Here is a 13,616-nt window from a genome sequence, read left to right as displayed (position 1 = left end):
TTCAACTCATATCCTCCTTCCTCAGACCCCAGTGCTGGCTCCACCACACCTGCCCAGACTGAACTGGCCTTGGAGGCTTTCAAGTTCAAGATACAGCCATAGTCAGGCTTCCTTTCTTCCACACCGGCCCCTCTCCTGATGGATCTGATCGCTTGCCTCTTTGAGGCAAACGGCCTATCTCCCCTGCAAGCCCTGCTTCTCTTGGCTCACAGCCTTTGTTCTTCAGTTCTTCTGTGGCACGGCTGCCTACCTGGAACCAGCGTACATGTTCTCTTTGAATCCGTGCTCGGCTACTGCTGTCTGCTTTATCCACCTGAATCCTGGTAGCCAGCCTAGGGAAGCAATGCCACACCACAAGGCCTGTTCTCTGGTAGGGAATTCAGCTTCAATCTAATGATCATACTCCAGAAACTTCTTCAGAACTCTGTGGTAAGTCTTCAAAGGTAGAGCTCAGAAAGCTTTTTAAACTTCACCGAGATCTGCATGGTGTTATACATGGAAGACTATTACACTTCATCCAGTCAGCACAGTGCCAATGCCCTGTGGATCTGCCACTGCTTAGAGGGCTATTTGTGCAGCCCGTATGTAAAGGGGTCCTATGTGCCCGCCAGGAGCAGATCACAGTGGTCACACTGGCTCATTTTGGCTGGGCAGGTAGCTCAGTGAAGAGCTTGCCTAGCATGGGCATGATTCTGGCTGCCCCCCCCCCAATACCTCCAACCCCATAAACACACCAGAAGAAAGAGAAAGTTAATTTCTCTTTTAGTAAATCACTCCATGGGTGTTTCTAAAGGATGAATGGTGACGCTATCCATATTACAGAGAGTACAAGCTCCTCCACACTGAAGACAGCAATCCCCCATCTTGAACGTAGCATAGGCTTAAACATCTGGGTTATAATTACACCTATAGGAAAAATACCTCTTGCAATCTTCCTGCTGCCTCCACTTTAGTCAGCCTGCCACGGCACACCAGGAACTCCCGTGGCAATTTTTACATGTAGTTGGTTCTTGTATAGTTAAGGTGGCCAAGGCAGGAGAGAGGGAGATGTAGACCATTACTGAATGGTCTTTCCTCAACATGGCCGATGGCACAGAGTGTGACCTGGAATAAAGGTGTCCTCCACTTCCAGGAGGGAAGTACTGTGGCCACAGTAAGTCTGACCTGCACCACAGCAGGGACTTGAGCTGTTAGCCTGCTACAGCCCAGGGATTGGAAGTTAAGCAGCTCTCACAGGCTGCCCCTCAGTTGATGCAAGTTGGTATGAACAAGTCACACAGGGCCTGGCTGAACCACACTCTCTGAACACAGCAAGCAAATGTGTGGTTCTGCTGTTTCCAAGCATGGATGTTCAATTCCCGGGGTGGAAAGTATCAAAACTCCACATAGCACAGCCTTCCCAAGCCCTTCCCACACCACAGTGGGCATCGTAGCATGCTGCAGAGCCTGAGAGGCTCAGCCCCAGCTGACCAGGAGCAGCAACTTCCCACACCCCGGCATCACAAGACAGCTTCGCTGCATGCCTCTAGCTCAGAAAAGACCAAGGCTCAGAGGAGACATGTCCACGACTTTCATGCGGTCTTAGTCATCTTTCTTCCTGAAGTGATAGAATACCTGATGCAGCCGACAGGAGGTTTCAGCCACCAGGCAATGAGTTACTCAGCCCATGGCAGCTTGTAACATAGAGCAGTTTCAGGAAAGGGCCAGGGTAGAGACGGCTCCCAGGACACACCGTCCCCCGCCATGAATTTGTTCCTTAAACCAGTTCAACCCTGGGGTTGACAGTCTACTGCAGATTTAAATCCAACACCGGGCTAATTCATCCCTGAAGGCAGAATCCTAATTATCCAGTTACTTCCCCAGAGTCCATCAGCTGTCAATCAAAGCCCCATTCATGAGCCTGTAGAAGACAGTTCCTCGTCACACCGACACACAGCATCATAAGGTTAAAAATCTGCAAGCTGGTGTCCTAGTTAGGGTTATTATTATTGTGATGAAACACCATGGCCAATGCGATGGAGAGGAAAGGGTTTAGTTGGCTTAAACTTCCACATTATTGTTCATCATCGAAGGAAAGTCAGGACGAGAACTCAATCAGGGCAGGAACCTGGAGGCAGGAGCTGATGCAGTGGCCATGGAGGGGTGCTGCTTACAGACTTGCTTCCTCTGGCTTGATCAGCCTGCTTTCTTACAGAACCCAGAATTAACAGCCCAGAGATGGAACCAACCACCATCAATTACTAATTAAGAAAATGCCCTACAGGCTTGCCTATAGCCTCATCTTATGGAGGCATTTTCCCAATTGAGGTCCCCTCCTCTCAGATGACTTTAGCTTGTGTCAAGGTGACATAAAACTATCCAGCACAGTCAGACAGCCACAGTTACACAGAGACAGCACTGTGCTCTGGCATCAGTGGCTGAGCACACTGTGGCAAGGAGGGGAGTGGGCAGTACTGTGTCCCACAGGGGGAACTCTCATTCTTACAAACAGCATAGAATTGTGGGATTGGTGAGTACTTTTCTCACTGCTTTTACATTCCTCTGGTTTTTAAACGTTTACCAATTTATTTACTTATTTGTTTTGCACAGTATACATGTGGAGGTCAGAGGACAACTTGTGGGAATCTGTTCCCTCCTTTCACCCTGTGGGTCCCAGGAACTGAATTCAGATCATCAGTCTTGGCAGCAAGCGCCTTTCCCTGCCGAGCCATCTTGCTGGCCCTCTCTCTGATGCTGACATTCTGCCATTTCTCCATGATATAACCGGTTAGGCATTTCTTTATCCTTCTCTGGTTTGAGATTCTCGGCTGCTCTCTTTTTATTTCAGTGTCCTTTCTCTTCCATGTCTGTGGTTTGAATGTTCCCCTCCAAATTTTGGTGTTGTGTACCAGAGTAGGGCCTTGAAGACGTCATCAGTGACTAGGTAGCTGGTCCTCGCACCCCTTGCCTTCCTCCAGGAAGATGCATGGAGAAGGCTGTGGAGCTGGGGCCTTCATCTTGGACTTCCTGGCCTCTGGAACTCTCCCAAATGATTGCCACTCTTAGAGATTGCCCAAACTGTGTGTTCTGTTATAGGTACATGAAACAGAATAGGACAGATCTTCTTGGAAGTGTCATTTCAAGTGCCCTCCTCCTCCTGGCCTTTGTCCCTTGTACCATCCTCTCGGTCTGGCACCTCTGTGTCTTTCTGGGCTGCATCCTTTGGAGCTGCCTTCCCGTCCACTAGTGTTCTTTCCATCTGTGTTTACTCCACCCTTTCACCAACCTGCTCAATCTAGACCTCTAATTTTCGGCACCATGAGTCCCATCATGCACCAGCGCTATTGGGAGAGCTCTTCTGTTTGGTTCTCCCCCTGTGGTGGCCCCCTGGCTTTGCTTCTTGTCTTCTTTACTTCAAATGGACAACAAAACTGAGCACAGGAACTCACTGTGATGTGGACAGAGATTCACTACGACTTGGCCAAAGCACATAGAGCCAAAGCTGACTGTAGAGAAAGTATCCTCCTCTGGATGCCACTTTCTATTTTATTTTGGCCTCTTAGAGGAGATCTACTCTTGATAACCCACTAACACATTAAAATACTTGTGTGTGTGTGTGTGTGTGTGTGTGTGTGTGTGTGTGTGTGTATTTGACTTTTTATCCAGCATTTTAATTGGCTTCCATAGAAATGCTGTTCATGGTACATAACCTGCCATAGCCACAGAAGGAGACTTAATTAGAATGCATGGTCTCCAACCATCAAGAGAATTCAGCTTCATAATAAGTCAGAAATCTTTCAAATTTGGTTGAAATATGTAGCCTTTTATGTTTAAGAAAGTAACTCAGGATCCTTCTCATCTCAAATTATCAGACTACGGTTTCATAGTAAGGCACACACATAAAGATCTCTTACTTTTGGTTTTTCCAGCTTATTTTTTTTAAACAAAGAATATTCAAAACAGGATATGGTACACTCAACAGTATTATCCCATAAATGGGGTGGGGCTGGGTCAAGAGCATGGATGTAGAGTCTGTAAACAACCGGTCATTCTTCTGAGTGGCTGTAGAAAGCAGCTCAGTCTATGGCTTACTCAACACCACACAGAGCCCGAGGCCTCCCACACACAGACTGTCGATGGGTATGTTTCTGCTGTGACAGGGTCCCCAAGACTGGGCAATTGATGATGAAAAGAAGTGTTGGGACTCATGGTTAAGGAGCTGGTTAAAGAGCTGGAAGGTGCAAGCTCGGGGTCTCTAGTGAGGGCCTCACACTCCTCCTTCAGCTGGTGGCAGAAAGGGGAAGAGGAGGCGCGTGTAGAAGAGAGACCCTAAGAGCATCTGGCTTCACAGAAGCCACTCCTGAAAGTAAATCATCTAGTCCCATGAGAACAAGAACCTACTATGGTGAAAACATTACAATCTTTTCCCCGGGCCCTTACCCTAAACCCAAACGCTTTCCAACAGGCCCACTCCCAGCAATGCCAACCATGGGGTTAAGGTAAATGTGAATTTCTGGGGACCCACTCGAGCCACAGAGAGAGGCTGATATCTGTCACTGCAGCTAGAGCTATTTCTCTAGTGATTTTTAAATTGTGATTTAAAGGAAAAAAAGTCATACAATTTGTTCTTGTGGGTTGAGAGTACAGCTCCATGGGAAAAGCACTTACCTAGCATGTATGAGGTCTCTCAACTCAATCTCTTACCACCACAAAAAGAAAAAAAACCACTGAACCATTTTAAGTAGATAGTTCAGTGGTGTTCTGCATATTCAAGATGTTGTGCAGAAGTCTCAAGGGCCCCATCACCCGTGGCTCCCCATCACCCACAGTTCTGCATCACCCATGGCTCTCTATCATCCATGGCTCCCTATCACCTCTTCCTCCTGCTGCAATGATGCTTGTGCCTGAGCTGCAGGGGGAGAGGGGGAAGGGGACAGGGAATCAAGTGTGACTCTATAAGGGCAATACTTTTAAAAGGTGCTAACTGCACAGGATCAGATTTATTTTATGTATAAAAGTGTGCATCTGTGTGGGGGTATGTGCACATGAGTGCAGTGCCCATGGAGGCCAGAAGAGGGCAGTGGATCCCCAGAACCAGAGTTACAGTCAGTTGTGAGCTGCCTGACATGGGTGTTGGGAACTGAATTCAGGTCCCCTGGAAAAGCAGCAAGGGCTTTTAAACTGCTGAGTCATCTATCTCTTTAGCCCCCAAATTAAATTATTGCAATTGTTTGCATAGCTCCATAGAAAATGAGGCTTATTCACATAGAGTCAAATAAGCAGTGAGTAATTTTCTTACTAAAACAGTATTTCCTAAGCCACAAACTGGAACCCAAAGCATTTCTGCCAACAGAGCCATTGAGGGTTATGTGCCAGCACCCACAGGCAACAATGAGCCAGTGAGCCCTACATTTAAGCTAAAACCGTGAAGCATAGAGGTGCCTTAACAAAACCTTTAACATCCTGTTTTCCCCTGTCCAGCAAACACTATCACTTTCCAATGAATGGCACAAAAACGTACAAAAACAACTAATTTCAACCCTGGAATCTTAGTATTTCACTTCAAAATTAAAACCTGTTGTTTCCAGATTTAAAATACCTTATACACAGGATGTTTTAAACCTACTTTAACCTCCTATGTTTATGTTCTATTACAGCCTCATTCTTTCTAAATAAAATTTTGACTGAGGATTAATTCATTAAATGTTATGTGGACAAGCTCTACTCATGCATTTTCCATGGAGCTGCAGCTATGAGCCAAGCATGGTGCTGTATACCTGCAATCGCAGCACTTGGGAGGCTGGAGAAGGAGGATCGTGAGTTCAAGACCAGCCTAGGATATACAGCAAGTCTCAGTCTCAGAGAGGAAAGAAAGAGATACAGACATAGATACCAATGCGTGACTAGAACTAACTCTAACGGCCTGTGTTGTGACTCCAATCATCAATCATATCAAATGTCAAATGTTAATATGAGTGACAAAAAAAAAACCCACTTACCTCCTTATAACATTTATATTTAGATCAATTCCACCAAACCTGGACAGGAATTCGAGGTACGGCACGTTACCCGAGCTGGTTAGTGGGAGCTACGGTCAGACAGAAAGCATGACAACGTGTTAGAGAACTAAGGCTCCAGCAACAGTCCGCACGCACAGCAGGCAGGCTTCTGTGTCATGTAATGTTGTAATGTCGACGCCGCTAAGGGAACAGACACTCTATTAAACATTTGTGAGTCCTTTCCAGGAGCCTGAACTGACACACGTCCTCAGAAAGCAAAGAATGAGGCAGTCTGTGCTCACGGAAAATTGAACATGTCTTGATAACATTATCAAACAACTGACCTGAGCTCAGCCTAACATCTACACATAAATCAAATAGAATCCGCGCGAACATTCCTATGTGTGATGTGTCCTAGAAGCTGCGGGGGGAGAGCAGAGATATCCATCTAGTGTCAAGGTAGAGACTGTCACTGTTAAGAGTTATTTTTCTAATGGATTTCTATTATAACTACTTCTCTGTTGGGGAAGGGGTGTGTGCGCCCCAGTGTAGGTGTGGGGTCAGAGGACTACTTGAGGAAGTCGTTCTCCTCTACCGTACGGGTTCCAGGGACCAAACTCAGGTTGTTAGACTTGTTGGCAAACATCTTTACCCACCAGGCCATCTCACTGGCCCAAAGGTTCTATAAAGGACACTATTGGGTCAGGTGAGTCCATATGAATTACAGATTAAACAAAATGATTAAATCAATTGAGATTGGCTCTGCACTGTGATTACGAGAGAGGTGGGTCCTGGTTTTTAGGAAATATATGCCCTGAAGTCAGAAAGAACTGTGAGACGATCAACTTCTTCGGTGTTTGAAGACTTTCTCCAGAAAACAAAATGAACTTCAGGGTGTTGAAGATCATGGTAGAAGATCTGTGACCTCCCTGGCACGTGGATCAGAAGAATCACCCTCCTGAAAACGGTTGCATCGCTGGAAGCGAACTAGAGTCAACACAGTTCCCACAAAAGTCCAATGACATTTTCACAGGAAGAACAAACAAATGAACAAACAAACAAACAACCCTAAGATTTATACGGAAACACACAGATCCCAAATTACGCGACACAGCCACGGTAACAAAAGCTGGACGTGGACACAAACACCCATGCTGACCAATAGGACAGGCTGCAGGACCCAGAAGGAAACCTACACACTCTAGGCCCCTGGTTCTCAGAAAGGCCAAGAGCTCACGCTGGAGAAAAGTCGGCCTCTCCAACTCGGGAAGCTGAAACACTGGACACTCAGAGGCTGAAGACCAAAACTAGATCCCAGGATCACTCTGTGCAATGATAATAATAATAATGCATCAAGGACATTTATGTAAGACTTTAAACACTGAAACCACTGAAGGAAAATGCAGGAGAAATACTTAAAGATCTCGGCATAGGCAAGGACTTTCTGAAAAGGACACCAATAGCTCAGGAACTCACTGCACACAGTTCAAAGCTCTTCAGCAAGAGAAACAATCGCCAGAGCGAAGCAACAGGCATGGGATGGGAAAAAAAGCTTTGCCAGCCAGTCATCTGACATGAAATTAGTGTCCAGAATAGATAAAGAACGTGAAAGATTGAATAACACATAATCAATAAGCCGGTGAGTGAACTGAACAAACTATTCTCAATAGTACAAGTGGCTAATAAACACACGAAAAGATGTCCAACCTCCCTAGCTGTCAGGAAAATGCAAATCCAATCCACAATGTGGGCCGTGGGGGATGCAGTGGGTAAGAGCACTTGTTCTGCAGACACGAGGACCTGTATTTGAATTCTCAGCACCCATGTGAAAAAAATAGAAAAATTAAGAATAATTTAAAAACAAACAGGCATGGATACACACGCCTGTAAAGCCAGCACTGGGGCATCAGGGCAAGTGGATCACAAGAGCTGTCTGGTCAACGATTCTAAGCTGAAATAGTGAGCTTCCTGATTAGTAAGATCCTGTTGCACAGCCATGGGTAGCTATGGAGGAAGACACTGATGTTTTGCTCTGGCCTCTGCGTGTGCATACATGGGCATGTGTCTGCACACTGACATGGACACACATATACACAGAGAGACACAGACACACACACCACTAAAATTAAAAATTTAAGTGACATGGTTAAGCTTTTAAAACTCCAATGTGTTTCTATCCCACTCCAGTGATTTAAAAAGCAAACAAGCAAACACAATAGCAAAGGCTGACCTTTGAGGGAAAGGAACCTGTATACTGCATGGGAATGGAATTTAGTGCAACCATTACGGAAATCAATATGCAGGGTCCTTACAAAAACTAAAAACAAGACTTCTGTATGATCCAGCTGTTCCACTCCTGGGTACACAATGAAGGACCCTATGTCTGCACACCACAGAGATATTTAGACATCCATGTTTATCACGACGTCATTCACAACAGTCAAACTCTGGAACCAGCCTACGTGTCCGTTAGCAGACGGAGGGAGCCGCTGTGAATCTGCAATGGGGTTTTATTCAGCCCTGAAGAATGAAATCATGTCATTTCCAGGGAAATGGATAGAACGGGAGGTCATCCTGTTCAGTGATGTAAGCTAGACTCAGGCAGATATCACAAACACGCTTTCTCTTATACATCGTCTAAATTTAAAAATAAAAGACATCATTTCTCAGCCTTCTGGCTAAGATTGGGTGTGAAAACAAGACATAGGAAGGTAAAAGGAGGGCTGTTGGGGAGAAGAGATGGGAGTGAAAGCATGATGGGGATGAGGATGACTAAAGTATGCTACAAACACGTGGGGAATAGCAAGATGAAGATGGTTTTGTACCGTTTTCACTAATAGAAACACACGCACTGGGCTGAGGAGACAGCTCAGAGGTTAAGCAGCATTGGCTGCTCTTTCAGAGAACCCAGGATCGGTTCCCAGCACCCACATGATAGCTCACAACCATCTGTAACATCAGTTCCAAGGAGTCTGGTGCCTTTTCTGGCCTCTGTAAGCACTGCACACACATGGTACATATACACATATACAGGCAAACACACATACACATAAAATAAAAATAAATCTTTTAAAAATAGCCATGATGTACATGTTGATTATATTGCTTGCTTATGCGCATACACACACACACACACACACACACACACACACACACACACACACACCAAGCTGAGATCCCAGGAGAAGAAAATGAAGGGAAGCTGTACTACAGACAACTCAAAGCAGAAGGACATAAGGATTGCTGTGCCACAAACGCTTTTAGTATCATTCTTAAGGAAAATTTTCTGAAGATTCAGAATTATTTCTAATACAAAGTTGAATTCTTTAAATGCAGGTAATTATTAAAGAAGGATTATGGATTTAGAATTTAAATAAACACAAGTACATGGTCAATATAAACATAATAAGTCTCATACAGGTTCACATAATGTACTGTCCTTCACACCTAATGATTCCCAAGCTGCACAACTGAGTTGATATTTACTCAGCCTTGAAATAGCAGCCTCACAGCCTAGCATGGTTATCTCAGTGTCCCCCAAAGGATAAATTTCTCTTCCCCATTTAAAACATGTCTAACTAGGAAATGAGGCCAGAGGGATGCTGGCTTATGGTATGCCTCTGGAGATGCTTTTCCTGTAAAGGGCACCTGTGACATCTACTTCCAAGAGAGTGTATTTCGGCAGATATGGTAGCAGCAGGTACTTGGGAGTTTTGCTAACACGACAAAAGATGGGCAAGAACAGGTTAAATTGGATGTTCTCAGTGATAAGATAAAAGTGAATGGGGGCCTGGGAGGATTGCTCAGTCAGTAAAGTACTTGCAAGGACCTGGATTCAGTCCCCAGAAGCCGCATTTTAAAAGCTGAGTGTGGTGACATGTGCTTATAATCCCCGCACTGGGGAGGTAGAGACGGGAGGATCCCTGGGGCTCACTGGCCAACCAGCCTGGCCTACCTATGTGGTAAGTTCCAGGCCAATGAGCAAGCCTGTCTTAAAACCAAGGTGGACAGTGCCTGAGAAACAACACTTGACATTCTCTTTTGGCTTCCACATGCACACACATATGCACACGTACACATACATATACACATGTACACACACACACAGGATATAAGAGAATGAGAAGACACTTGCCAGATTACACCCAATAAACAGGCATACATGTGGACAAACATGGACTGCAGGAAGCAAGTCCTGGGGCTGGACCTGGGCTGCAGAAGAGGGGGGTTCATGATCTGTACCCACCACGCTGAGTATCCCCATAACCTTGGTCTCCAACTTAGAACACCACAGAGCCAACACACAACTTAGTTCTCTGAAATCCATTTACCCACAAGACTTTTATATTTTCTAAGCGGTCTATGACCGGGCTGGGGAGATGGCTCCAGGGTCAAACGCTTGCTGCACGCACAAGAAGACCTGAGATCAGATCCCATGCGCCTATGGAAAGGCTAGGCATGGAAGCATGTACTGTAACCCATGCTGAGGGAGCAGAGAGACAGGTAAACAGTGGGGCTTGGTGGCCAAGCAGTCTAGTCAATCAGTGAGCTCTAGGTTCGGTGAAAGACCCTGTCTCCAAAAATAAGGTGGGGAGCAACGGAAAAAGACACTCAAAGTTGACCTCTAGCTTCCACAGCTATATGCAGAGGCAACCACACACACACACACACACACACACACACACAGAGAGAGAGAGAGAGAGAGAGAGAGAGAGAGAGAGAGAGAGAGAGAGAGAGAGAGAGGGAGAGAGAGAGAGAGAGAGGATAGAGGTCCATGTCAGTTCTCAGAGATTCTTCATGGAAACCAAGATGCAGAGCAGGCCACAGCAAAGTCTAAGATGCCCCAACATTAAAGCATCTGGATGTGACTCTCCAGAGAACATGAGAGCTAACAGATGTATCTATAGATGGCTTCTGGAAAACTCTATTCTAAATTCTAGGGAAGATTGCTATGAAATCTTTCCTGGTTTTATGCATTTCCGGTTGGGTTACCTACTGAGGAAGGGTGTCACCCACGAACCAGTCAGTTTGCTCAGCCCAGGCACCATGCTTGAGCTCACTCACAGTGACTTTGGCCCCTGTGGCTAACCACCGATCCAGAGGCTCCAGGCCCTGAGGAAGTGTGCCTGGTGTTAGGGGGAGAGGGCCAAGGTCCACTGTTTAAAACATCTCCAGTTCCCAGCAACTTCTAAAAGTGACGTGTAATGTCTCGGTTTCTGTATATCTCCTCCTGCAGAGCTCTTTAGCCTGGGGAGACTGTCACCACGGTCAACTGACATCAGACCATGACTGTAAGGACACAGCAGGGATTGTTGGCTTGTTGTTTGTTTGTTTGTTTGTTTTTGTTTGTTTTCAAGACAGGGTTTCTCTGTGTATCCCTGGCTGTCCTGGAACTCACTCTGTAGGAACTCAGATCAATTCAAGGCTGGCCTTGAACTCAAAGATCCACTGCCTCTGCCTCCCGGGTGCTGGGATTAAAGGCGTGCGCCACCACCACCTGGCTAGAGATTTAATTCTCCATTTGGCATAAAGTGTCTACCCAGTGTTTACAAGGGTAAATATTCTTCTTAAGTCAGAAATATTCCCATGTGACAGCCACCCTACCCTCAGCAGGTCCCCAAGAGAGTGAAAGAGAGACTCTTGTCCACACAAAACCCTAGTGAGTCAATGTTCACAAGCAGCAACATCCACAAATGTCAGAGAGCAGAAATGACCTAAAGACCCCAAAGGCTGGAAAGTTTGGCCCATCTACACACAGGGCCCAGAGGACAGCCATGGGGAGGACTCCAGTGCTGCCCTGGTGCAGCCCAGATGAGCACTGAACACGCTAAGTGAAAGTGGCCTAACAGGGAAGCACACACATGGTGGGATTCCTTTTGTATGAAATGGTGGCACATTCCCTTTTAGTCCAGCACGTGGGAGTCAGAGGCAGGCAGACATCTGGGAGCTCAAGGCCCCCTGCATCTCTACAGTGAGTTCCAGGCCAGCCGGAGTTACATGGTGAGACGTTGTCAAGAAGGAAGGAAGGAAGAAAGGAGAGAAGGGAGGGAAGGGGGAGGGAGGGAGGGAGGGAAGGAAGGAAGATAAAAATAAATAAGCATTTGGCATCTCCAGTGTCAATGAATGGATTAGTCACTCCTGGTAGATAAAAGGGGGTAGGGGGAGAGTGACTCTTCATGAGCCAGGGCTCATTAGGTATTCAGGACATATACATTCTATCTTAATTAAGCTACTATTAAAAATGTAGACAGCCGTGAGTCTCTCTCTGACTCAGGCACTCTGGCTCAGCAGGTGACGCCCTCTGCTGTCACATTACTGAAGGAAGATTCTGAGAAAATGCCAGGCAGCCTGGAAAACCAAGAAGAGGTGCTGGGGAGAGGAGCCATGTAACAGGATGGCCAGGGAAACATGCTAAGGATGACAGAGTCCAGACTTCTCACTCACTGAGCCGGTAGCTACAACTCTGGAAAGGAGAAGCAGACCATCCCTGGAACACGGGGTGTGTGGAGGGGGGACGACACACGACACACAGACACTGAAGACTCTGTCTTGAACAGTGGGCTTTGAACCAGAAACGGAGGTAACGTAAATGCAGAGAGCCGTGTGTGTGTGTGTGTGTGTGTGTGTGTGTGTGTGTGTGTGTGTGTGAACAAATGGACTTTAGAGTTCTGCCCATGAGAAGGCTCTGATGAATGCCTCCCAACAACGTGAGCTGCCCTCTGCCTAAACTCTGGCTCCAAGCATCTTCATCCATCCAGAGCGAGCAGAGCTCTGGAGAGCGGGTGATTCTAGGACTCGGGCAAGGCAGCTACAGAAAAGGTTGGTCTGTCTTAGAAGGCAAACAAGTCCTCAAGGAGTAATGATAGAGTTGTGTCCAAGGCTGGGGAAAACAGACTGGAGAGGCTCCTGTCGGCTGCACAGGGCTGATTTAAACACCAAAGTGAATAAATAATGGATTCATAACCCACTTACTGGGAGACCTCCAGTCCCTGCAAATATGTAAACAGTGGATGAACAGATTGAAAGTCAGATGAGAAACGGAATATTTACTAATCTGAAGGTTTCTCTCATGGAATATTAACTACAAAGGGCACAGCCCAGAAAGCCTGACAGATTTCCGTTTGTGAAATGGCCTAGGCAAGCGTCAGCAGCTCCGGGACACACTGGAATCCAGTGCACCCTAAGAAGAGCTCAAGGTCACTGCCGGGACATACCCACCAGAGACGCTGCCAACACCTGCTCCCAGGAAACCCCAGGCAAACCCCCATTGTGCAGAGCCAGGAAAGATGGCTTTCCCCCAGGGAAAGATGGGGGAACCAGCCCAGACAAACAGGGACCAAATGGTCACCCAAAGCAAGGGCAGGGCCTGATTGTAATCTAGACTTACAAGGTGGGTGTGGGGCAAAGGCGCAGGATTCTGAGGCTGGGCTGGGAGTCATGAGGCAAAGGGAGTCTCTATTTGAATAGCTGGGTTGTGGCTGATAGGCGGCAACACCTTGGTCTGAAGGAAAATCCACACTACAGCACCTGCAAGTAACAAAGAGCTTTTTCTCAAATGACTTAGGGAAAAGATGTTCTCTGAGTTCTACACCCAACTTGCCTATGACTTTGTTTTAGAAATACAAGGCTGTGACAGTG

At 46.5% G+C, this 13,616-nt stretch overlaps 1 protein-coding gene across 1 annotated transcript in view; it reads right to left on the bottom strand.

Moving 5' to 3' along the window:
* Positions 1-13,616, bottom strand: part of Efcab6 (EF-hand calcium binding domain 6) — a 188,341-nt gene that overhangs the window by 147,578 nt on the left and 27,147 nt on the right. Inside the window, exon 5 of the mRNA XM_059248006.1 lies at positions 5,979-6,067. Coding sequence (XP_059103989.1) covers positions 5,979-6,067 — 89 coding nt within the window. The remainder of the gene's footprint in view (positions 1-5,978; positions 6,068-13,616) is intronic.

Source organism: Peromyscus eremicus, chromosome 20, assembly GCF_949786415.1.
Source record: "Peromyscus eremicus chromosome 20, PerEre_H2_v1, whole genome shotgun sequence".
Lineage (NCBI taxonomy): Eukaryota > Metazoa > Chordata > Mammalia > Rodentia > Cricetidae > Peromyscus > Peromyscus eremicus.
The sequence above is the reverse complement of the archived record's forward strand: the minus strand, read 5'-3'. Positions and strand labels throughout refer to the sequence as shown.